Source organism: Delphinus delphis, chromosome 2 (genome assembly GCF_949987515.2).
Source record: "Delphinus delphis chromosome 2, mDelDel1.2, whole genome shotgun sequence".
NCBI classification, from domain to species: domain Eukaryota; kingdom Metazoa; phylum Chordata; class Mammalia; order Artiodactyla; family Delphinidae; genus Delphinus; species Delphinus delphis.
The window spans coordinates 125,886,209-125,911,972 of NC_082684.1; the positions used below are offsets into that span (position 1 = coordinate 125,886,209).

The 25,764-nt window shown below is 43.7% G+C and overlaps 1 protein-coding gene and 1 pseudogene across 1 annotated transcript; both read left to right on the forward strand.

Annotated features, from left to right (window-relative positions):
* Positions 1-6,190: 6,190 nt before the first annotated feature.
* On the forward strand, positions 6,191-25,476 carry IDH3A (isocitrate dehydrogenase (NAD(+)) 3 catalytic subunit alpha). Its single transcript, XM_060005536.1, has 11 exons — positions 6,191-6,271; positions 11,242-11,304; positions 13,431-13,514; positions 15,196-15,310; positions 17,851-18,038; positions 18,529-18,662; positions 19,507-19,609; positions 19,712-19,776; positions 20,785-20,869; positions 21,297-21,449; positions 23,704-25,476. Exons 1-11 carry the CDS (start codon positions 6,245-6,247, stop codon positions 23,785-23,787), a joined length of 1,101 nt encoding a protein of 366 aa, XP_059861519.1. The 5' UTR covers positions 6,191-6,244; the 3' UTR covers positions 23,788-25,476.
* On the forward strand, positions 15,906-17,523 carry LOC132419779 (tropomyosin beta chain pseudogene; annotated as a pseudogene).
* Positions 25,477-25,764: the final 288 nt, after the last annotated feature.

Here is a 25,764-nt window from a genome sequence, read left to right on the forward strand (position 1 = left end):
ATCTTTTCTGAATGATGAAGGGGTTGAGGGTGACCCCTTGGCTGAGATGGGGAACAGAGGAGGGAGGGAAGTTTAGTGGGGAGAGTGATGAGTTCAGTTTTCAATGTAGAAGCTTGGCGAGCCCCGGAACTTCGAGGGGCAGTGGCTGTGCAGAATTGCTCTCCAAATGCCACTGAAGAGGGGGAAGTACAGTCAGAGAGTCAGTCGGTTCATCTGTTTGGTCAGTAAACATTGTGAGTGGCTCTGTGTGGGATGGACAGATCAGCAGGGGCTGAGAGGCTCACAGTACAGGTGTGTGTCTCGTCTTGTGGAGGAGACACACACCTGTACTTTCTATTTCCTAGATGGGATTTCCTAGATGGGATGCTGCCTGATTCACGAACCATTGAATAGAGTCAATTAGATTTTCAAATTTCCCCAGTTGAATTTTGTATTTTGGCACCATGATTAGAGCTTGGAATTTTCAGCCCTGCTCCCCATTCTCTCGGGAAGAGAGAAGGGCTGGAAATGGAATCAATGATCCATCATGCCTATGTGAGGACGCCTCCATACAAAACTCCATACAAGAGTTTCCAGGTTGGTGAACACATCTGTGTACTGGGAGGATGATGCACCCCAAATCCACAGGGTCAGAAGCTCCTGTGCTCGGGACCCCTCCAGACCTTACCCTGTGTGTCTCTTCATCTGGCTGTTCATCTGTATCCTTTATCATATCCTTTAATAAACTAGTAGATGCATGTAAATATATTCCAGAGTTCTGTGAAGCCACTCCAGAAAATTAATCAAAACTGAGGAGAAGGTCATAGTAGCTTCACATTTAAAGCCCATGGGTCAGAAGCACAGGTGACAACCTGGACTTGCGACTCTCATCTGAAGTGGGGTGGGAGCAATCTTGTAGGACTGAGCCCTTAACTTGTGGGATCTGACACTGTCTCGAGGTATATAGTGTCAGAATTGAGTTAAATTGTAGGACACCCAGCTGGTTTCACAGAGAATTGCTTGGTGGGGAACGCCCTCCCACACACATTTGGTGACCGGAAGTGTCAGAAGTGTTGTGAGTGTGGCAGTAGTGTTAGAGTTAGGAAAGACACAGGAGGAAAAGAACCAAGGTTTTTCCAATACACATGGATAAATCTTGAAAACATTATTTAATTTCTAAGTGAAAGAAGCCAATCACAAGAGAGCACACATTGTATGATTCCATTTGTATGAAATGCCCAGTGTAGGCAAAGACATAGAGACATAAAGTAGATTGGTGGTTGCCAGGGTCTGGGGTGGTAGGGGGATGAGGAGTAGCCAAGGGAGCAAGCCATGAGGAAGAGCATTCCAGGCACTGGGAACAGCAAGTGCAAAGGCCCTGAGCTGGGACAAAGTGTGGTCTGATCAAAGAACAGCAAGGAGGCACATATCTAAAAGAGAGTGATGAAGGGGAAAGTGGTGGGAGATGAGAAAAGAGAGGGGGCAGTGAAACTGAGCAGGACCCTGTGGGGCCCCTGGGCACTGAAGACTTTCTGCGTCCCCCATTGCTTGTTTGTACAGAACTCCAGCCTCCATGACCTTCCCTGAGTTCCAAAGGGCAGATTCAGACAGTTGCTAATCAGGGAAGGAAGGGGATGCAGTGACAAGGGAGGAGGAGCCAAGAAACAATAGTGCAGCCTTGGGGCAGGTCCTGGTTCTGCCTCAAGGGATACACATAACAACATGTTTGAGCTCTTCATAGAACTAAAACACAACAAATGGCAGATGTCAGCATTCTTCATACCAGAGAAGACCACCTGAGTCCAGAGTAAAGGAACCAGAGAAACTCATCAAAAGATTACCTGAGGGACTTCTCTGGTGGTCCAGTGGTTAAGACTCCAGGCTTCTACTGCAGGGGGCGTGGGGTTGATCCCTGGTTGGGGAACTAAGATCCCGCATGCTGCATGGCCAAAAAAAAAAAAATTACCTGAGACCAGATTAAAGGAATGCAGGCCCTGCACACACCCTAATCTTATCAGCAACCCCACCCTTGAACCATTGCTTATAAAACTCCTCACCAAATCTTCCCAGGTTGGGACACAGTTTTCAGGGACAGGAACATGCTGTGTTGCCCTTTGCCTGGCAAACCAATAAAGATATTCTTTTCTACTTCACCCAAAACTCAGTCTCTGAGATTCGATTTGGCACCAGTGAACAGAGGCTGAGTTGTTGGCATCAGTAGTAAGACCAGACTGTGTAGGGCCTTGTGGGCCACTGTCAGAGTGTTGGCTTTTACTTGGATGGAGACGAGATAACACTGGCTATTTCGAGCCAGTGGAGGATGTATTTGTCTTATGTTTTAACAGAATCCCTAAGGCAGGAGATGGACTGTAAGAAGGCAACGGTGGAAGCAGGGAGATGGGTTTGGAGGCTACTGTGTTGATTCAGGCAAGAGACGATTTTGGCTTGGACCAGGATGGGAGCAGTGGAGGTGGGAAGAAGTGTCCAATTCTGGATCTATCTGGAAAATAGAGCTCACCTTCAAGTCTTGTGGTCTGAGCAACTGGGAGATCGCAGCTGGATTTTATCAAGTGAAGGAAGACTGTGGGAGGAAGTAGTTTCCCTGCTAGTCTCTGCTCACGTATAGCAAGAAGTTATAGCAGAGCAAACATTTTAAATTTGATATTTTTTTTCCTGAACACTAAACCATAGACACTGAGACCCTAAAGAGTGTTCATAATGATCACTTTTGAGGGCTGTGTGGTGTTCCATTCAATTCATTTACCCTAAATTACATAACCATTTCCTTGTAATTATCTAGACTGTTTCTGTTTTAATTTTAAAAATTATAGATAATCCTATAATGAATATCTTTGTGCTGATAGCTTTGTCTTTGTGGATCTTTCTTAGGAGATTTCTCAAGGGATTGATTCTCAGGAATGGATTTACTAAGTGAAAGAGTAAAAACACTTAATAGCTCTTGAGACACATTGCTAAACTGTTTTCCACAAAGACTGTGGCAGTTTATAAGGCCAGCCAAAACTTAGAGTGCGGCAGTTTCACCATAAGTTAGATAGTAGAGGACATTAGCATTTCAGTTACACTTTCTAATAAAAGGGGTAAAAGCTTCAAATTTAAAATATCTTTGCATGTACTTGATTATGGTTAAGGTTGGACATTGAAAAAGTTTATTTGTGTTTCTTTGACTGTGAACTGATTATTCAGGTCCTTTGCCCATTTATTTACTAAAGTCTTAATAGTTAGGAAAATAAACTAGGGAAATTCTGTGTAAATAAATTTGTGTTCCTTTTGTAAAAATTTTTTAAAAGCCTTTGGTATGTGAATAATTATATTCCTATTTTGCTGACTGATTGATTTAAAAACTGCCATGTTGATTACAAAAACATTTCTTAGAGTGAAGCACACCTGGATTGTGTTGTGCTGTAGTCACCAATAAGGGCCCACCTTCTAGATCCTTCTCCTGAGTGGCAAAGTTTTCCCACCGTCTAGTTCAAACATACCTCGCTGATGGGACCTCTGGCACTACAAAGTGCAAGGGACAGGACAAAGGGGCTTGTCCAGAGGAGAGTGACCTGCATGTTGGAGAAACTCTGGAACATGTATGAGGAGTAGCGGCTGGCAGTTCTGGACTCAGGGAATGGGTCCCAGCTGAGCGGGAGGTAGCTTCTGTCTTCCTGGCGTCCCTCCAGCTGCTCCAGAGTCAGGAAGCACCTTGTTATGGGAGTTAGACTGGGAAACCTCTAAGGTCCTTTCAGTACTGAGAACCCGAGCTTCTGAGAATGACACTTTTCTGCCTCAAAGTCTTTGCTGGCCTTGGTCCCTCCTTATTGCCCCATCTTAGGCTGCTGACCACTTTGACTTCTTCAAGGGCTGATTCAAATGCCATCTCCATAGTGGAATCTTCCCTAATCAACACCCCTCTCCTGCCCAGCCCCACCCCCCAAACTGTTAGAGCACCTGTCACTGGCTGAATTTTTTCTGTGTTTCTCCCTCACTAGACTCCGAGGGCAGGGCTGGGGCTTATTCATTTCCTTGTCCTCACAGTGCACCTGAGAGGGACTCCGCTTAGGAAGCCTTTGTTGAGTTGAATGACCCCCCTCCCCAGGGGAAGCTTAGCAGTTAGGAGAACTGCCATAGTAATTAGGAGGCATCCTAGTACAATGTCGGCATCATCACTTACTAGCTGTACCTCAGTTTCCCCATGGAGCTGTTGTGAATTAAATGGACCTCTTGGAGAAAGTCATTTTGCATTTGTTTTGTAATCACTGAGCAGCAAGTACTCTGAGTCTATATTCCAGACACAAAGACATAACAGATGGTCTCTGGGCTTGAGGAGGATCTCAGTGGTACACAGCAGGGTAGAATGTGATAAGGTTCCTGGGAGAGGTGGGAACCAAGTGCTAGGGGGCTCTGAGTAGGGAGAAGGAACACATGGATGAGCCTGGGGAGTTTCCCAAAGGAACCAACATCTGAGCTGAGTCTTGACAAGTGGCTGGAATTTCAACAGGTGGAAATGGTGCAAAAGGGCATTCTGGCAGAGGGAATGGCATGAGCATAGGGTGGGTAAAATATGGGAAGCATTTGGGGGCTGGCCAGGAGCCCTACTTGGCTGGCACTCCAGGACTTTGGGGCTCGAAGGAGTGACAGGAAATATGGCTGAAAAAGACAGTGGTGAGAGATGAATGCAAGAGAGAGCCAGGAGGTTTTAGGGCCCAGATGGGCCCTGGTCAGAGCTGTGAGTGAAGGAGAGGATTGTGTGGAGAAAGGACTGGGTTGTCTGGGCATCAGATGGTCAGTCCTGCAGGAGGGCAGGGGTGGCAGTGGGGATGGAGTGGAGGGGGACTGGGGAGAACACCCCTGGGTGGGACTGCCAGGGCCTGATGAGAGGAAAGGCCAAGGAGAAGAGATTGATGAGATCCCTGTATCCTGATGAGGCCACAGACTTAGCTGTACTTTATTATCTCATGAAAGTCACTGGCATCACTTCTGCACCTAATTCACCACCTTTCTGGGTAGATGGGTAGCTCTTCTCTGGAAACAACCTCTTCCAGGGTGGGGTGGGGGGAGACTTAGTCTATCACCGCGGCACCCAACTAGGGGACCCGTGATCAGTAGAGCTTCAGGACTCTGGTTGCTGAGGAGAGGATGAGGAGGAAGGGGAGTATGGGTGTTATTTCCTCAGAAAGGCCTTCTCTGTCCTCTCTGTTAGATTTGAATCAGGTCCCCTGATTTTACCTTCTCATTGCTCCTTGCACTTTCCCTTCCTGACACTTATCACAGTTTTAATTTACATATTTGTGTGTAATTGATTGGTGCCTGTCTTTTCTACTGGATTGTAAAACCCAGCACTTAGAACAGTGTCTGGTATCTAGTTGGCACTCAGAAATATTTGTAGAGCTTTAAAGACAGAAAGCAGATCAGTAGTTGCTGGGACCTGGGATTGGAGCTGGGATTGACTGCAAATGGGCAAAAGGAGTATTTCCATAGATTCGAAAACTGGATTGTGGTGATGGCTGTGCAAACTGTTTATATTTAATGAAAATCATCGCGAAATTACAGTGAGTGAATTTTTTTTTTTTTTTTTTTTTTTTTTTTTTGCGCTACGCGGGCCTCTCACTGTTGTGGCCTCTCCCGTTGCGGAGCACAGGCTCCGGACGCGCAGGCTCAGCGGCCGTGGCTCACGGGCCTAGCCGCTCCGCGGTATGTGGGATCTTCCCGGACTGGGGCACGAACCCGTGTCCCCTGCATCGGCAGGCGGACTCTCAACCACTGCGCCACCAGGGAAGCGCCACAGTGAGTGAATTTTAAGGTATATAAGTTACAGCTCAATAGAGCTAAAAATAAATATTTGTGGAACGAGTAAATGACCTTTCTCCCTCTCTGAGGCTGTAAACTCCGTAAGAGAAACTAAATCCCCCAAATCTAGAAGGGTGACTGGCATCTAGCAGGCGCGGAACAAACATCCCATCTGAACAGTGAATCTATGAATGAATGAGGAGAGGAAGGACTCTTACCGGAGATCACTGACTGCAGCTTCCGGGTCGCTGCTCCGCACGTCGCCGCGAGACTAGCCCGGCGATTGGCCAGCGGAGCCAGGTTGTCCAGGACCGGGACCAGGAGCGTGCTCGGAGAATCCCCTAGGCGGGTCCGTGGGGGCGGGGCTTCCAGGGGGCGGGGCTTCCAGGGGCGGGCTCCCGGCGCGGGCTGCCGGGCTGCGCGGCTGCGCAGTACTGCCGCCGCTGTCGCCGTGGTGAGAGTGGAAACGATGGCCGGGCCCGCGTGGATATCCAAGGTGAGCGCCTGGCAGGCCGGTTTGTGACTGGCGGGCGGGTCGCGTGCTGGGCGGGGGCAGGCGCGCGGCCCCCGATGGGGAGGCGGCGGCGCGCGGCCGGCTGGGGACAGTTAGAAAGCCTGTCCTGGCCGCCTGTGCCCCTCGCTCCGTGGCCCGCGTGCGGTGTGTAGGCAGCCTCGCTCTCGGAAGGTAGCGCCTGGGGCGGGGACAGCATCAAGGTCAAGGCAGGGGGCGCAGTTCCTGCCCCGGGCAGCATCCCGGTTCCACCTCCGGCATCTGCCCCGTCCGGAGCCCAGGCCGCGCGCGCAGCCCGGGAAGGTCACCGGAGCCGCCGCCCTGGCTCCGCCATTCCGGCGGTTTCCGAGGCTGCGGCCCTGCAGCCTGCTGATCGCGCGGAGAGTCCCCTCCAGCACGGCCCAGGCCTCCCCCAGGTGTCTGCTCCGGCCCGGGCCGGGTAACCTCCCAGGTGAGGGAATCCCGAAGTCATTTTCCTGCCAGACTTTTTCTTCCTTAGAGCTCTTACCAATCTGATCGTATAGCTATTTCCCCTTCAAAGGACACAGAGTACCTTGCACCTTGGAATTGCTATCTGAACACTGGGAGACTGAGAGAGGGAGACCAGCAACACCTTTCTTTCACCTTTTATTTGTGAGCATCCTGCGTTCTCACCTTGACAGCTCAGATGCCTGCCGCAGCTGGATAGGGTTTCCGACCATCTCTGCAATTCTTTGGTTCCTCAGTGGAACTAACTGTGCCTGAAAACGTAATTGCTCAAGATCACACAGAAAGTCCGTGTCAGAACTGGAAGAGGAACCCAGATGTCTCGGGATTCCCAGTTCTAAGTCCCATTCTGCCTACTCTGTGGCCAAGGTCACACAACGAATTATAGGCAGAGGGAAAAATGGGCCCTCAGGTCTCCTGTTGCTCTTAAGAATGATCCCCTAGAAACCTACCATAAGCAATTTAATTTTTTTCTATAAAATTTGATACTGCATTTCTCCTTTGTTTTAAGTTTAAAGCGAGGTCCGCATGCACTGTTATTTAGTGAAAAGCAGTCTACACTGGAGTTTAGGAGTCTTAGGTTTAAGTATTGTTAGTACCATTGATTGGCTGCGTGACCCTGAGCAAATTACTTAACATCTCTGAGCCTTAATAAGCCTGTAAAATATTTGTACTTGCTTCACAGAGTTGTTTGAGGATTGAAAAAATTAATGTGAGAGCACCTAATACATGCAGAAGGAACACAAAAACCTGAAGCTTTCCTAGCTGTCAATATACTTATCTTACAGTCTTCAAGCAGACAATTGGGCATCAGTAGCTAGGTTTTATTTAGTAACTGGGTTCTGCTTTGTTACCCTCTTCAGACCTGGATTTGTGTATGATGGTAATTTATTTCACATTGGCTCCTGAAGGTAAAGCAACTTCTGTGTCATTGTCTAACAGAAGTCAATCCTTTAACCACTGAGCTTACACTTAACATCTAGTCATCTTTGGTAGGTACATTAAGCTTCAGAATGAGGGACTAAATAAAACAGCTAGTAAATTTCTTTTGCCTTTAGCGTGGTCTACAAGAAAAAAGTCACATAGTAGGAATTCAGAAAGTGTCAGAGGATGAGGTTCTCCTCTGACATGGAATGGACTCCCCGTGTGACCTTTGGCAGTCATTTGACCTCTGTGGGCCAGTTTCTCCCTTTAGGGACTGGGATAGACTGTGTCTCGGAAGCTGATGTCCCAGAATTATGAGAAAGCTGAGCTGGATGTGAGTTTCAATCAGAACAATCCTCTATTAGCGTTCCATTTAAGGTTTTATTTGAAAAAAAGAGATCTGCAGCTTAAATTTATTTTTTTCTAAAAAAGCTTTATTTAGAAAAAATAGTGAGTTTCTAAAGGCCTTTCTGGCTCTAAAATACTATAATTATAACGAGGCAGTTCCCCCATCAGGAAGCTTTTATTGAGTGAGTACCTGCCATACATTCTACACTGTATTTACATGTTTTTAAGTTGGAGGATGAAGGTAAAAAAGGAAATGAGGTGCTATGGATGAAGATGTCCAGGAAGTCAGAAGTTCAGTCCATATTCTGTGAGCCTGGCCTTAGTCTCCTTATCTGAAAAGGGCTACTAATACAGTCTCTCCAGGTTTTATTAAAATAAAATGATGTAGTATATGTACAAGTATACTATAAAGTAGAAGTCAGCCTGTGCTTTAAAAAATCTTGTCTTAAAAGCTCCGGGTCATTCTAATGATTTAGATGCAATACTACCTTATTCTAAGATCACGAAGGAGAGATGACAAAGATGAAGAAGACTGGTTGTTAGAGAAAATCATTGCAAGTATTAAAGCCATTTGCTGGAGTGGGAACTCATCAAATAGAGAGATGCTTGAGGCTGGCCTCAGTTTTTCCAAAAGTATTCTGAGCACCTACTGTGAGCTAGGCACTGTTCTAGGTACTAGAGATAGAACAGTGAACAAAACATGAAAATCTTTGCCTCATGGATTTACATTTTAAATCAGTTATTTTGGTTGGGTCTTTTATCACAAAGACATGGGCCGTTTTTTTTTTTTTATTGGAATGTAGTTGATTTACAGTGTTGTGTTAGTTTCAGGTGTACAGCAAAGTGAATCAGTTATACATATACATATAGCCCCCCCTTTTTGTTTTAGATTCTTTTCCCATGTAGGCCATTACAGAGTATTGAGTAAGGTTTCCTGTGCTATACAGCAGGTTCTTATTTATCTATTTTATATATAGTAGTGTATATATGTCAGTCCCAATCTCGACATAGGCCTGTTTTTTTTTTTAATTAATTTATTTATTTTGGCTGCACCAGGTCTTAGTTGCAGCACACGGGATCTTCGTTCAGGCACGTGGACTTCTTAGTTGTGGCATGCAGACTCTTAGTTGTGGCATGCATGCGTTATCTAGTTCCTGACCAGGGATCAAACCCAGGCCCCTTGCATTGGGAGCGTGGAGTGTTACTCACTGGACCACCAGGGAAGTCCTGACATGGGCCTGTGTTTTTCTTTTGTTTTTTTTTTTTGCGGTACGTGGGCCTCTCACTGTTGTGGCCTCTCCCGTTGCGGAGCACAGGCTCCGGACGCGCAGGCCCAGCGGCCATGGCTCACGAGCCCAGCATCTCTGCGGCATGTGGGATCTTCCCGGACCGGGTCACGAACCCGTGTCCCCTGCATCGGCAGGCGGACTCTCAATCACTGCGCCACCAGGGAAGCCCATGGGCCTGTTTTGAGTGAATGTTTTTTCTTTCTTTCTGGGGAGTGGGGAGAAGGACTCATGCAAATTTTATAACATAGCCTTTAAATGGTCTCCCTTCCAATAGCCCATTTGCTGGTGGATGAATCATGTCCTAGGATTAAGTGTTTGGCCAGTGGTTTTGGCATAGCATATTCTTTTGGATCTCACACTGTCTTTTATTGTCAGTCCAGAGAGATGACTGTAGATGCCAGGTTAGAGGATACAATTCGTTCACAGCTCCTTGGCTCTTGGTTAGTGTCTCTTTAGTGGGTGCTGATATTACAGCAAAGGTTCAGGACTTACAAGAACGGTCCCCCAAAAGGAAGACTAAGGATATAACAAATGTATCTTTGCTCATGTATCTAGCATGAAAAAAAGTTAACATTTAGAATTTTTAATGAATTATTATTTATTTATTAAATAATTTTATTTATTTTTGGTTGTGTTGGGTCTTCATTGCTGCGTGCGGGCTTTCTCTAGTTGCGGCGAGTGGGGCTTAGTTGCAGTGCGCGGGCTTCTCATTACGGTGGGCTTCTCTCTAGGTGTGCGGGCTTCAGTAGTTGTGGCACGCAGGCTAGAGTGCAGGCTCAGTAGTTGTGGTACATGTGCTTAGTTGCTCAGCAGCCTGTGGGATCTTTCCGGACCAAGGATCGGACCTGTGTCCCCTGCATTGGCAGGTGGATTCTTATCCACTGCACCACCAGGAAAGTCACTAAAACTTTTAATGAATTTTAATACCTTTGGTTTCTGTACCCAATTTCTTTGATTATATTCTGTTTATTATAATGTAATATGACTTTGTACCAGTTTTCAAGGACTGAATTATTAAAGTTCAAAATAACCTTTCAAAATTTATATTTCTGGTGTGTCATAGTGTTAAGCGGAAAAAAAATGTACCGGTGGTAACGTCTTGGGGTAGTGGGATTAGTAGGTCACATTCCTTTTATTTTTCTGTATCTTTCCCCTCTCCCAGCAATTAACAATAATGACCATGTCACTTATATTATCAGAAGAAGTAGATAATTTATTTAAAATCTTCACTCTGTATGACACAGGTGTCAAAATAGTATTAAATAAATTTTGTTAGATTTTTATTATACCGTGTAATTTCTTAATATTCATGGGAGAAGAACAGGCATAATGTATAATTGGAGGAGCCCTGAACTAAGAGTCAGGAGACCCAGATTGTGGTCTCTTTGTGGTCACTCTGTGACCTTAGGCAAATCCCTACTCTTTGGACCCACTGTCTCCACTGTATAATGAGTAAGTTGGGCTCTGGGATTTATAAGGACCCTGCTGGCTCTTAAAATTAGTGATAGTTTTCTTAGAGTGTGTGTTACCCCCAAATTGACCCAGTGGTCAAGAATGTTGACATTAAACCATCCAGATCATCTGAGAAAAATCCAGTGTTTGAGCTAAGAAAGTAGAGTTTCATTCTAGCTTCAATGTCTTTTGACAACTTTTCATAAAATTGACTTTAAAAGTACATATATCGTACTTACATTCTCAAAGTAAAGGTAAACTGAATATTTCAGTTTTCAAATCCAAAAGAGCTTGCTACATTGAGCTAATACATGAGAAAAATAATCCTCGGAAATTCCTGAATATATCTGTGCAAAGTTGCAGCATTATCAGCTGCAGAGATGGTTCCATCTCTACCTTTTAACTATATGTGGTTTAATTCTGTATGTAACATTTCTTTGTTGATATTAAATGTAGGTCTCTCGGCTGCTGGGGGCATTCCACAACCAAAAACAGGTGACCAGAGGTTTTGCTGGTGGTGTGAGTATAATTACGTCTTTTATTTTTTCCTTTTAGAAGTTTCTCAAGAAAGATGCTTAGACACGTTATGTAGCATTTAATCTTCACTTATTTAAAATTAGGGAAAATTGGCCATACTTATATTGTATATTTAAATTATTGGTGAACATGCATAAATCTATTAGGTCACTTGCACATTAAAAAAAATTGTATTATAGCTGGTGCTGTAAGCCTATCACATTAATATCTTGAAGGAGGCTTGTTAAAAATAGTTATAAAATAGATTATAAAAAAACAGATATTATCTAAAGAGAGCAACTACCCTTGAGCCTGTTACTTTATTTCACAACCTCATTTGGATAAGACAGTTTTTTTCCAAACTAGTGCAGGTTGAGACAAAATTGTTGAGAAGCTTCAAAACCTGCTTTGCATTTTTATTTTGTGAGCTTCCCTGAAAACAGTAGATTGATCGCCAATCAGGAATGCCTCAAACATCTATAAGCCCTGTAGGCTTAGATGCATCGATACTTTGCTTACGTAGTCTTCATAGGCTCTCGTGTTAGCGGATCATCTATTTCTCATTAAATCTGCTGCTTTTAGAATTCCCAGCGTTAGAGTTCTGTGCTTTAAAAGCTGATACCACATTTTTAGAGCATTCTAAGACTGTGGGTCAGTGACTTCCTGTATGTTTTTATTTTGCCTCCTTCTTACAGAATCTGATTTGGATTTCATAATTCCTATACTCCCGTATAACATCTTACCCTGTGAGGGATTTATAAGACCATAGTATATCTTTTTTCATTTACTTTCTGAACTGTGGAAGTAAAATAGTTTTTTCTGGTGGCCTGATGACGTTTGTTATTACATGTTGGGAGAACAGGAAGAAGAAGCCAAAGGGGTTCTTTTGGCTCTGCTTTTGCTGCAAAAGATGCAGAATGAGGCTTGCGCTTTAGCTAAGCTAGCATTTAGCTAGCTAGCATTTCAAATGCATTCTGAAAGCTGATGAGATGATCATTGCTCTCTGCTGTTATTTAATTTCCAGGCTGTCCATTAAAAAATATATATTGGCCTGGTGGGGAGGGGGTTATATTTGAAAGAAATAAAAGAAACTAATTTTTAAAAAAGATTTCTTCAGTTGTACAGAAAAATTCAGAAATAATTAGTCCACCTGCTTTGGGAGCATCACTGGAAGGTAAAAGACCAGGGAAATGTAAATCAGTGATTTTTTAAAAATGTAGCACAGGCAGCTGGCACTGAAAAAGGCCAGGGACTGTTGTCTGAACCTAACTTCTAGGTAGGGGAAATACCCAAATAATGACATATATAGTTTCCAAATGGTAATCCTCATTTAAATCCTCTCATCATTTCCCTTTACACATTTTTTTTCTGTGTTTGAAATGCTGGCTGTATTTTGTTTGAAGCCTTTGAACTAAATCGTTGCTGTTACATTACAAATACACTTGTCATTCTAAGTGTAATTCAGACATTGCAGGTATGATCACATACCCTATTCTTGTTGGTTCCAAGTAAACTTTGCTGAGCTCATTTGGATTACTTTTGTCATTAGGAGCCAACTTTATAAAGGAAATCAGGAAAATGGAGACCCTCTCTTGATGTGAAGTCTGATTTTCCGAGTGCCAAAACAGGCCTCAGTGGTACTCTGGAAGTGTCTGGGAGTGTTTCGTAAGACTGCACGAGTTGCATGAGAAACCGAACTTCCTAGGCTCCCGGTGGAGAGGAAAGCCCTTGCCTTCCTGGGAAGCCCTCTAAATTTTACTGAGAGAACATTGTTGAAATGTTTTGCTCTCCTTGGTTTTACAGACTTGAATTAATTGGTCTCCTTGTAGTTTGTCTGAAATGAAACATCAATTGGGAAGTTTACCAGGTAGTTTATTTTTGTTTTATCTGGAGAGCATCACTTAAGTTCTTTTTAAAACCTCTGGGCTCAGCTATAGGGAGTAGAGTTGTGGAGTCTCTTGATTCTTGACTCCACTTTGTTAAGCCGTTGGAAGGTAGGTCTGTTTTCTTAAAGGCATTTCTTATGAGTTAAGAAAACCCATAAACTGGATTTCTTTGTCAATGATGTTCCTTTTTAAACCTTCAAAAATCAATTCTGACTGTCTTCTTTGATGATTTCTTATATTCAGGTTAAGACGGTAACTTTAATTCCAGGGGATGGAATTGGCCCAGAAATTTCAGCCGCAGTTATGAAGATTTTTGATGCTGCCAAAGTAAGTGGGCTTAAAAAATACTTTTGATAATAATTTGTAGAAAAGTTTTCTTAGCCAGTTGGAGACAGTGAACTCTTAGGATGAATTGTTCACGTTTGTATGAACTTGGTGAGGTCTGTTAAATTTCACAGATTCTGACTTTAAGAGTGTTGTTTGCTGCCGTCATTGTCAATAGTTTAAGCTACTGCACTGGCATCAGTTATATATAAAGTAATCCAAGTAGTACTGTAATTTTTGTGGACTTTTGAACACTGCCTGGGTTTAAAGTCTTTAAGCCCCTCCAAGTCACCTGTCTATCTCATTTTTCCTTCCTGCCATAAAAAAGAGAATAGAATTGATACTTCAGAAAACTATATAGGGCATTTTGAAAGATTCTTTTTTTTTTTCCCCTGGTGTGGAAATATCAAGTATGAGGTATTATTATCCAACAGCCTAGCCTTCAATGCAGGTAGATATTTAAAAATCTAGAGAATTTAGGAAACTTGGACTTTGTTTGACCTGATGCTTTATTCTTGCTATTTATAGCTGCTAGGCGAAATAATGTGTAAGATTAAATCAGGGTTGTTATGATACCAACAGCTATAAGTCAAGGAATTCAATTTATTTATACTAAACATACATTGTTTTTCTATATGAGTTTTTAATTAAAACTCCTACAGAGGAAATGATGCTTATACAATAGCATTCCCTAAGGGAACTGAAATAGGATGGCTCTCAGCTGTAAGCTCCGTGTGAACAAGGAGCACAAGTCTTGCTCTGTGTTCCTATTCCTAGTGCGTGCCCAGTTGGCTGTCAGATGTGTGTATACACACTGAAGGGTGTGGGTGAAGAGAAAGGATAACGCTGGTTTATTCCTTAAAACTTCTTTCATAGGTTATATAATATGTCTTTTTTTTTCTTAACAGCTTTATTGAGATTTAATTCATGTATCGTTCAATTCATCATGTAAAGTACACAGTTCATTCATGGAGTTGTGCAACCATCACCATAGTCTAATTTTAGAGCATTTCGTCACCCAGAAAGAAACCCCATATTCATCAGCAGTCACTCCCCATCACCCTTATCTCTCCCACCCTGCCCCCTCCCATCACCAGCCCTAGGCGACCACTAATCTACTTTCTCTCTCTGTAGATTTGCCAATTCTGGACATTTCATATAAATAGAGTCTTAAAATTACATGGTTTTTGTGTGATGAATTGGGAGATTGGGATTGACATATATATACTAATATGTATAAAATAGATAACTAATAAGAAACTGCTGTATAAAAAAGTAAATAAAATTCAAAACTTCAAAAAAAATTACATGGTTTTTGTGATTGGCTCTTAGCATGATACTTTCAAGATTCATCCATGTATCAGTACTATGTGATATTTCTGTGAATCATGTTTCTCTGCTCCTTATGATATTATAATTATAGCCACGTTAACAGTGATTGTGAAAAAAAGAAGTAGGCAAGTGGCAGCTAGGAGTGATGACTGGACAAGGGTAATGTGGAGAATCCATCTGGACATGCTAGGGAATGACATCTCTTCTTACATGCCAGGAACTTTCTGGGCCTTTACTGTATGTGTTTTCACCAGCTGCATCCAAAGTGAGGAAGTTTGTTTATAAATGTAGTGTGAATGTCAGTCACATGTAGGTCTTTCCAGTTCACTGTGCTCTGTGGTGTGGCATCTAGGCACCTATTCAGTGGGAGGAGCGGAATGTCACCGCCATTCAAGGACCGGGAGGAAAGTGGATGATCCCTCCAGAAGCCAAAGAGTCCATGGATAAGAACAAGATGGGCTTGAAAGGTAGCACTGAAGTGACTATGATGCTTATTATTGATTTCTGCTCCAGGTGTTATATTTATCTTTACCTAGATTTATCTTTTGTATAATTTTTACATTTTTATTTTAATTCATACATGCTCAAGGTCATGATTCAAAATATTAGCATGTGACAGATTGGAATTCAGCATAGGCTTTAAATCCAGACAGATCCACTGTGAATCTCATCCCTGCTGCTTACTGGCTGGGAGGCTTGGGCAAATTTCTTACTCTTTTTTTCCCCTTTACCTTTAAATGACAGCAATAGGGAATTCCCTGGCAGTCCAGTGGTTAGGACTCAGTGCTTTCACTGCCTAGGGCCCGGACTCGATCCCTGATCAGGGAACTAAGATCCCGAAGACTGGCACAGTGCAGCCAAAAAAAAAAAAAAAAAATGACAGCAATAGAGTTGATACCTCATAGGGAGGTGGTGTCATAGGATTAGCTAATGTCAAGGACCTGATACCGTGCTTGGTCCTCAGTCAGTAGATGCTCGATGCAGTTGATATTCCAGAAAGCTTCATTGAGGAAATTTCTTCCTTCATCTGAATCTGAGGGAGAGGGTAAAGTTAGAGGCAGAACATATTTTACAAGGTAGCCCAGGAGGGTCTGTAGATGACACAGGGAGTAGGCACTGAATGTTGCCTGAGAGTGACCAGCTGTAGATGGACTCATTTACGATGAAGAGAACATCTGACTCAGAAACAGAGCACCTGTCTGCCCTTTTAAATGACGCTTGTAGAGGCTTCCCTGGTGGCGCAGTGGTTAAGGGTGCGCCTGCCGATGCGGGGGACGCGGGTTCGTGACCCAGTCTGGGAGGATCCCGTGTGCCGTGGGGCGGCTGGGCCCGTGAGCCGTGGCCGCTGGGCCTATGCGTCCGGAGCCTGTGCTCTAAAACGGGAGAGGCCACGGCAGTGAGAGGCCCGCGTACCGCAAAAAAAAAAAAAAAAAAATGACGCTTACTTTGTTGTAAAAGTGTCCCTTGATTCATGAAGCATGCACGTTAGATGTGTCACAAAGCTACTTCACGTCCAAACAAAGGATCCTAAATACATCTCTGATGGAATACTGGAAAAAATAAAAATTGGAATTTCAAATACAGTTGGCCCTCCATACCCACATGTGCATCCGTGGATTTGCAATCATGTATGGAAAATATTAAAAAAAAAAATTCTGGGCTGGGACATCCCAGTCCCGGTTGGTCCTCCTTGCCTGCCACCGGTGCCACCGGTCCGTGCAGCCAGCCCAGTTAGCCCGGTCTGCACTGCCCACCGGCCAGCTGGTCTCCCACCACAACCATGGATGCCATCAAGAAGTTGCAGATGCTAAAGCTGGACAAGGAGAATGCCATCGACTGCGCTGAGCTGAGGACCGCAGCAAGCAGCTGGAGGAGGTGCAGCAGGCCCTCCAGAAGAAGCTGAAAGGGACGGAGGACGAGGTGGAAAAGTATTCTGAATCAGTGAAGGATGCCCAGGAGAAACTGGAGCAGGCTGAGAAGAGAGCCACCAGTGCCAGGGCAGATGTGGCCTCCCTGAACCACTGCATTCAGCTGGTAGAGGAGGAGGTGGACCAGGCGCAGGAGCGCCTGGCTACAGCCCTGCAAGAGCCGGAGGAGGCTGACGAGGCAGCTGATGAGAGTGAGAGAGAAATGAAGGTTATGGAAAGCCGAGCTATGAAGGATGAGGAAAAGACGGAGATGCAGCTGAAGGAGGCCAAGCACATCGCTGAGGATTCAGACCGCAAATATGAGGAGGTGGCCAGGAAGCTAGTGATCCTGGAAGGAGAGCTGGAGCACTCAGAAGAGACCGCTGAGGTGGCGGAGAGCTGGGAGGAGGATCTTCGGACCAGGGACCAGGCCCTCAGGTCCCTGATGGCCTCAGAGGAGGAGTATTCCACCAAAGAAGATAAATATATATGAAGAGGAGATCAAACTGCTGGAGGAGAAGCTAAAGGAGGCTGAGACCCGAGCAGAGTTTGCCAAAAGGTCGGTGGCAAAGTTGGAGAAAACCATTGATGACCTGGAAGAGACCTTGGCCAGCACCAAGGAGGAGAACGTGGAGATTCACCAGGCCCTCGACCAGACCCTGCTGGAGCTCAACCACCTGTGAGGGCTGGCCCTGCCCCCAGCCAGGCTATAGTTGACACCCCAACGAATAAAACTGGTGTTACCAGCAAAAAAAAAAAAAAAAAATCCACAAAGTTCCAAAAAGCAAAACTTGAATTTTTTCACTGGCAACTATTTACATAGTGTTTATATTATATTAGGTATCATAAGTAGTCTAGAGATGATTTAGTTTACAGGAGGATGTGTGTAGGTTATATGAAAATACTATGTCATTTTATAATAAGGGGCTTGAACATCCATGGATTTTGGTATCTGCTGGGTTGCTGGGTCCTGGATCAATCCCTCCCCCCAAACCCCCATGCCGAGGGACAAGTGTCAACACTATGTACTTGTGTTTATAAAGGAAAAGAAAAGACCAGACTGTATCCTCTTGTCATCTGGGTATTCTTCTTTATTACAGGCCCTTTAAAAACCCCCATAGCCGCGGGTCACCCATCCATGAATTTATTGCTGCGTAAAACATTTGACCTTTATGCAAATGTCCGACCATGTGTCTCAATCGAAGGCTATAAAACCCCTTACAGTGACGTAAATATTGTCACCATTCGAGAGAACACGGAAGGAGAATACAGTGGAATTGAGCATGTGGTATGTTCATTTGGATACTTTTTCATTCTTAGTTGGGTTGCTTTCTGTGCACTTGGGACCTTTGTTCAAATTCCCAGTTGAAAATATTTCCCAAAGACAGTTCTCTTGCATTCTGTGAGGAGTTGTGGGTGTTTGTCTTGTCCTGGGTCTCTGGCTGACAGTACTCAAATGGATGCCTGGGCGAGGGGTTGTGGTGCTTCAGGGTATGGGCTTGGGAACTTGTCCTGTTTGAATTTTGAATCCTCAACTTCATACGTAACCACCTCTGCACCTTGGTTTTCCTCATCTGTGCCGTGAGGCTTATAATACCTGGCTCCTAGGACTGGAGTGAACATGATTAACCTCACTGACATACCATATGCATGATGCTTGCCTTGGCAGCTGGTGCCACGCAAGCCTGCCACAGATGGTGTTGTCTGCACACTGCCAGCAGTCCAGGACCGGGTTGTTGCCATGCCCTTTCAGCGAGGCAGGACTTCCTCTGTTTCAGATTGTGGATGGAGTTGTGCAGAGTATCAAGCTCATTACTGAGGGGGCGAGCAAGCGCATCGCGGAGTTCGCCTTTGAGTATGCGCGGAACAACCTCCGGAGCAACGTCACGGCCGTGCACAAAGCCAACATCATGTGAGTCCCTGTGGGTGGCGCTCCGTCTGGCTTTGTGGGCGAGGAGCAGTGACAGGGCTTTCCTTTCCTCTCTCCAGCTTGCTCATTGACTCCTGATAGCTCTGGAAAATGGCCTTGTAGCCAGTCAGAGGGTCAGGCATTTCTCTTGTGTCAGAATATCCTATTTAATGTGCTTCATTGGGTGGATGACTGGAGCAGGTTTGGAGGGAGCAAGAATTCAGGTCCCGGAAGTTTAAGGAGGGCCTGAGAACCATCGGGGAAGGAAGCCGGAGAGTCTGGATCCCCAGGTGCGGTGGGCAGTTAGCTAAGGCCCCGTCTGCAAAAGGGCAATCGTTTCTGTGTTAGGAGGGAATAGCAGGAATGTTTCTGAGATGGCCCCCTGCTCAGGGGCTTAAAATATTTCTCGTAGTGCTAATACTATCTGATGTATTACTCTAGCAGTTTGAATTCTTCTCAGCCCAACTCAGTGTATTAGGAAGCAGGTTTCCTAACCTAAGGAAAGTGTTGAGCATGTAAAATAGTAAAACCATTTAAATAATTGAATAAGTTAACCTTTTAAGGCAATTTTAATGTTTTATTAATAGATATTGCTGGATAACACTATAAAAATATAGTCTTCTTTATTATGATCAAACTATATTACATTTTTTATCCTTTTGTACTTCCAGAAGTATCCTAAAACATTGAAATTTGCATTTTACTGATTGCCAAAAAAAATAATTTAGCTGTAATTGAAATCAGATATCTGCAACTTAAATTTCTTGAACTTACTTTACTTCTCTGATTTGATCTTTTTCTCTCTGCAAGTCTTTGCTTTCAACAATTTTTATTTGATTAAATACAGGCGAATGTCAGATGGGCTTTTTCTGAAAAAATGCAGGGAAGTTGCAGAAAACTGTAAAGATATTAAATTTAATGAGATGTACCTTGATACAGTATGTTTGAATGTAAGTATATATTCACACTTACCTGCCACTTTTTGTGGTGTATAGTGTGTCCGTGTGGTGCACAGTTTTTGATTGCTAAACGCACAAATGCATTTTTTGTAGATGGTCCAGGATCCGTCCCAGTTTGATGTCCTTGTTATGCCAAATTTGTATGGAGACATCCTTAGGTGAGTCTGGCTGTACCTTTTAGCCTACAGTTTATTTATAAATGTCATAAAATAAACTGTGGCTTACAAATTTTAATCAAATATTATAAAATACAGCATTTGTTACAAGCTGCGAGTTGAATTCTGACAATTCAGGTGGTGATATCAATGGTGATATGCTGGACGGGTTATTCATTCATTTGCCAAATCAGCTCTGGGCTCTTGCTCCCTGACCATTAGTTCCCGTTTCCCATTTTACAGATATTTTATTGGTTGGTTGATTGATTGATTTCAGTGTTTTATCATGTATAGCTAGGTAGGTGGGTGTTCATTTTTATAAATTTTTTGTAACTTTTGGCATAATTTCAGACTTACAGAAAAGTTGCAAGAATGGTACAAAGAATTCCTGTGTACTCAGCACCCACATTCACCAAATGTTAACATTTTACCAGACTTACTTTATTACTCCCTCTCTCTCTCTCTCTCTCTCTCTCTCTCTTCTTCTCTCCTTTTCCCTCCCTTCATCCTCCTCCTCCTTCTTCTTTTTTCTCTCTTTGTCTCTACAAACATACACATGATGGTGGTCAAATGGTGCTTTTGTAAGTCCATCATTCCTTCTACATGTATCAGTTGGCATTCTACTGTAAGGATAAGCTTTTCCTTCTCTCTTATTTATTTGTTTACTTATTTGCCTATATCAATTTGGACTCCTGGTTTCTATTTTATTTAGTGGTTATATCCATCACTATCATCTTTTATATCGATGCATATGTTGTGCAGACTTGGCCAGTGGGAGTCCCTTTGAACTGTCTCTGTGCCCTTTTGACACGGCCCATCATTTGCTTTCTGGCACAATAAGGTGCTTCAGGCTCATCCTATATTTTCCTAACTGTAGTCCTGGAATCAGTGATTTCTCTAAGTAGCCCAGGTTCCTTTTAGTGGAGAGTGGTATTTGAAGATGAAAGTCTGGGTGCTAGGTGAGACATTTTATTTTTCAAAATATCCTTTGAAATGCTTTTCTGCCCCCAGTGACCTGTGTGCAGGACTGATTGGAGGTCTTGGTGTGACACCAAGTGGCAACATTGGAGCCAATGGAGTTGCAATCTTCGAGTCGGTAAGGACCCTGGTGACACCTGAAGCAGAATTCAAGTCAGAATGACATGAGAACCCAGGAGGGCTTATCTGCATAAATATATTTTAACTCTTGAGTTTTTCCAATTGCCAGAAGAAAATGAAGCTTGGTTTATTCATTCGTTTTCCTCTTATTTCTTTTTCATCCTTATTATTTATTATGTATCCTTCCTCAGTTAAAATATTTTACTGAAAGTTGGACTGGATAAGATTGTTAGTCCATATTATTGCACTTAAAAAAGAATTTCTTTAGCTCTTTATTTTTCTGAGGTTTTATTTCTAAGACATATGTCTGAGCAGCTATTTTTCATCGGTGAGGAAAGCTGATTAAGAGCCCAGCTTCCCTGGAAGAGGGCTGTTTGCTCCTGTCTCCCTCCTGACTGCACTCTTTTCCCCCCCTACCCGGGCAGGTTCACGGGACCGCCCCAGACATCGCAGGCAAGGACATGGCCAACCCCACGGCCCTCCTGCTCAGTGCCGTGATGATGCTGCGCCACATGGGGCTTTTTGACCACGCTGCAAAGATTGAGACAGCATGTTTTGCTACAATTAAGGATGGGAAGGTATTGGTAATCTTGCCACACTTCTGCTGGGTAAAATGCATTTCCTCTTTGGGTTTGTTTTTCTTTTGTGGTATGCAGGCTTCTCACTGTTGTGGCCTCTCCCGTTGCGGAGCACAGGCTCCGGACGCGCAGGCTCATCGGCCATGGCTCACGGGCCCAGCCGCTCCACAGCATGTGGGATCTTCCCGGACCGGGGCACGAACCCGTGTCCCCTGCATTGGCAGGCGGACTCCCAACCACTGCGCCACCAGGGAAACCCCCTCCTTGGGTTTTATGTGCGTGAAGGACCGATGATGGTTCTTCTCAAGAGGGCCAAAGGATTGGATGTCGAACGGGCATTCTTAATGTGGGCTCCCTGAGTGAACTCGGGCAGTCTGCACACTTGTGTGCATTTTCTGAAGAGAGGATAAACGTATTTCATCAGGGAAGGGCTGAGAAGCACTGTGGTAGGGGCACCAGAGTGCAGTGGAAAGAGCAGTGGTGTGGGCGTCAGAGCAGTGCAGGCCCAGTTACCCTGTTGTTACCTGTGGGATCTTGGCCAAGTCCATTAATTTTTCTTGGCAGCTTTCTCCTCTTCCCAGCAAACATCTATTGCGTACGTGATAAGGTACGGAGAATATAATAAAATGAGGAATAAGGGGTGGTCTCAGGCCTCAAGGAGCTTGGAATCTAGCAGTGGTACAGATGCAGATGTGTCTGTAATACCGTGGAGCTATACATTATACTACGTGCATCTGTGATATAAAAGTAATGTAGAAGTTTTGTACAAGTAATAATGGCTGATATTAATTGAATACTTTCGTGATTTTATATTCATTATATATATCTCAGCAAATCTCTACTCCTATGTGACATAGATACTGTAATTAAGCCCATTTTTTAGATGAGGAAACCGAGGCACAGAGAGATTAAGTAAGTTTGTCCAAGGTCTCACAGCTCCTAACTGGCCAAGTTGGGGTTCACACCCAGTCTGGCTCTTACCCAACAAGCTTCACTGTTTCCATAAGCAGTTGTGACTCATAGGAGGGTTGTGATCAATTATTCTGAAAGTGGGAGGAGAACAGAGGAGGTCATGGCTTTACAAGGCTGGGCCTGAAAGGCTGATCCCTAGTCCGAGGTCTCTTCCTTTTTTTAAAAAACTAACATTTTAAAAAAGGATAAAATATACATAGTATAAAATCGACCATTTTAATAATTTTTGAGGCACACAGTCTATTGGTATTAAATATTAATACTTTTCATATTGTGCGACCTTCACCACCATCCATCTCCAGACTTCTTCATTTTCCTAAACTGAAACTGTCCCAATTAAACAGTAATTTACCTAGTTTCTGCCATTCCCCCAGCCCCTGGCAACCACCATCTACTTTCTGTCTCTGTGAATTTGACTACTCTAGGTGCCTCTTGTAAGTGGAATCATACACTGTTTGTAACATTGTGACCGGCTTATTTCACTTAGCATAATATCTTCAAGGTTTGCTTCTTCTTTTTAAAAAATTCTATAATTTGAAATTCTTACGGCCAAAATATAAGAAACCCAAGCTTGTTTTTAACAGCCTGATATAGTCATATTGAAGGGCATGTGATTATATATATTTTTTATTCTGACGCTGTGTTTGAGAAGCTACTCATAGAGCCCAGCAGAGAGATGCCTAAATTACACAGTAGGCCCTTTAAATTGTTTAGGATGTGATGGGACAAGAGAATTAAATATATTGAGTTGGGAGTAAAGAGAGTATAAGCTGGTAGAAAACAGAGAATATGGGAGGATTTCTTTCTTAAAGAGGGGAATTTAAGAGTTAAGTGATTTAAATATTTCCTTAGTATTTGTTTCTTAGCCTCCAAAAATAGGTCAAAATGTGTCTTTAAAAAAAAAATTTTAAAGTCCTCAAGGAATTTATGCAACCTCTTGTTTCAGATTTGCTGTCATTTAAGTGTCCGTAATCAAATGCTTCCTTAGGGTCTATTGTATGGACAAAGGGAAAATTTTTGGAAAGCCTCCCTGCTTCCCTTTGTAGTGGGAGCATCTTGTTCTTCCAGAGTGTTTCTGTGTACACTATCGAATTAGCTTTTCTAAGTCCTTGGGTAGGTGGATGGCGGTGGAGTGGGTCTCACTTTGAAATGAGGAACTAAATGAAAGAGTAGTCAGGTAACTCACTCATCTGGTATCTCACTGAGAGCTTTAAATAAAAACATCCTTGCTTTGGTTTAATGTGTGGATACATTTTTTATCTTTGCTTTTTCCTTTTCTCAGAGCTTAACAAAAGATTTGGGAGGCAATGCAAAATGCTCAGACTTCACAGAAGAAATCTGTCGCCGAGTAAAAGATTTAGATTAAGGCTTCTACAAACGCTTTTGCGTCAGTCACTCCTAACGGACTCCATGTCAGCCTGTATTAGAATACCTCCCATTATGTATGCATTTATGCATTTGTTGCTTGTTTCTTGACAGAGTACATTTTTAGACCTGGCCTTTTCTTAACAAAGTCTGTGCAGAGGATGCAGGTGATGTCCCTGGGCCTGCTTTCAAAGGACTTTATCCAAGTGCTTGTTTTATTTATTAAATGTCTATCTGGTACACATTTTTTGAAAACTCTAAGTGGACTGTACTGTATCATTTGCCATTGTTAACCATTTTACGCTTCAGTTACAACAGTTTTTCTTTAACTGTAAATATCCTGATACAGAATTAATACGAGAAAACATAACTTTTTCAAGAAAAACAATGATTTCCTTGGTTTATGAAAAATATAATGAAAATAAAATAGAATGTTGACATATTAGCACAAGATGATATTCTTATAAAACTAAATGGGCACAAGAGAAATTTCCTGGGAAAGTTTACATCAAAAACAGTGAATATGGTATATTTCTTAGTGATATGGAAAGTAAAGACTGATTTGTGCTTTAAATGAATTACTGAGTATGAATAAAGACTTCAGATCCGAGAAATATATAATGAGAGATGTAGTTTTTGTTAATAAGATATGGGTAATATATCAGGTACAAAGACACAAATGCATTGTGTGTTCAATTATTTTTATCTTAAGATGATTGACTATTCCTGGCGAGAGCTTTTAATGAAGGAGTGATCCTTCCTTTTCATTGGACATACATCAGGCATCGTGTGTAACGCAGCCCTTGATCCCCTGTGCAGACCCTGAGTCAGACATGGGAGCCGACCATTGTGTGCGGTCACTCTTCCCCAGCATGTCTGTCTCTGTCTGGAAGTGGACCACACTCCCACTGATACTGCTAGAAGGCCTGACCATATAAAATTTGACTGCAGTTGAGGACCCTGGGGTGCTGGCTACTGACTTTATACTTCAGTGGCTACCCCTTCCCCAAAACACCAAACTACCACCCTGTGCCTCAGCACCACCAGTTGCAGGCTCAGCCTGAGATGAGTCACCAAATCGTGCCATCCTGGGGCTTGCCTCAGCTTTTGACCTTCAGGCACTTCCCCATCCCTCCTCCATTCCCCATCCTTAGCATGATTTTTCTTTAATCTTCAGACACTCACTATTTTCATGGACCCTTTGGTCCCACACCAAAGGCAGCTCATGTCCTCCTTGGCCCTTGTGTGACATTGCAAACCTGTGGCTTTGCGTTGTGTACCCTGGTCACAGGGGATTTCTTTTTTGTTTTTTTTTGTTTTTGCGATACGCGGGCCTCTCACTGTTGTGGCCTCTCCTGTTGCGGACCACAGGCTCCGGGCGTGCAGGCTCAGCGGCCATGGCTCACAGGCCCAGCCGCTCCACGGCATGTGGGATCTTCCCGGACCGGGGCACGAACCCGTGTCCCCTGCATCGGCAGGCGGACTCTCAACCACTGCGCCACCAGGGGAACCCACAAGGGGATTTCTTAACTACAACAAATATCCCTGTCTGGGTCCTTTTTTAGGCTGGTAACCAGACTCACAACCTTATATGTATTTTACTTTGTTTAACCTGCTGCTTCTGTTTTATTGAATTGTGCTAATTATCAGTGATCCTTGGGTTTACACTAATAAAGAATTCCCAAACGAATTGAGGTGTATGCTTTCTCTACCGATTCCCCATTTAGATGCCTTAGGTCATTTTGGCTCAGTTTGCTACTAAGAATGGCTGCTTCAAGTATTCAGAGTAGGCAGGGTGAGGGGACATGGGTTCGATCTCTGGTTGGGGAACTAAGATTCCACAAGCTGTATGGCTCAGCCCAAACAAACAAAACAGCAGAGTGGGCAGGGTGGCAGGGTGGCGACAGACTAGCCCCTAATTGACTGCTTTCCCTAGAATGCTCCACTTGACCTCCTCCCACACCTTTGCTTATTCCAG

Excerpts from the sequence above, each read along its gene's own strand:
- IDH3A (XM_060005536.1), top strand. The coding sequence starts at position 6,245 with ATGGCCGGGCCCGCGTGGATATCCAAG. Across the intron at positions 15,311-17,850 it reads GAACAAGATGGGCTTGAAAG|GCCCTTTAAAAACCCCCATA; the intron begins GTAGCACTGAAG and ends TCTTTATTACAG. Across the intron at positions 18,663-19,506 it reads GTGCACAAAGCCAACATCAT|GCGAATGTCAGATGGGCTTT; the intron begins GTGAGTCCCTGT and ends GATTAAATACAG.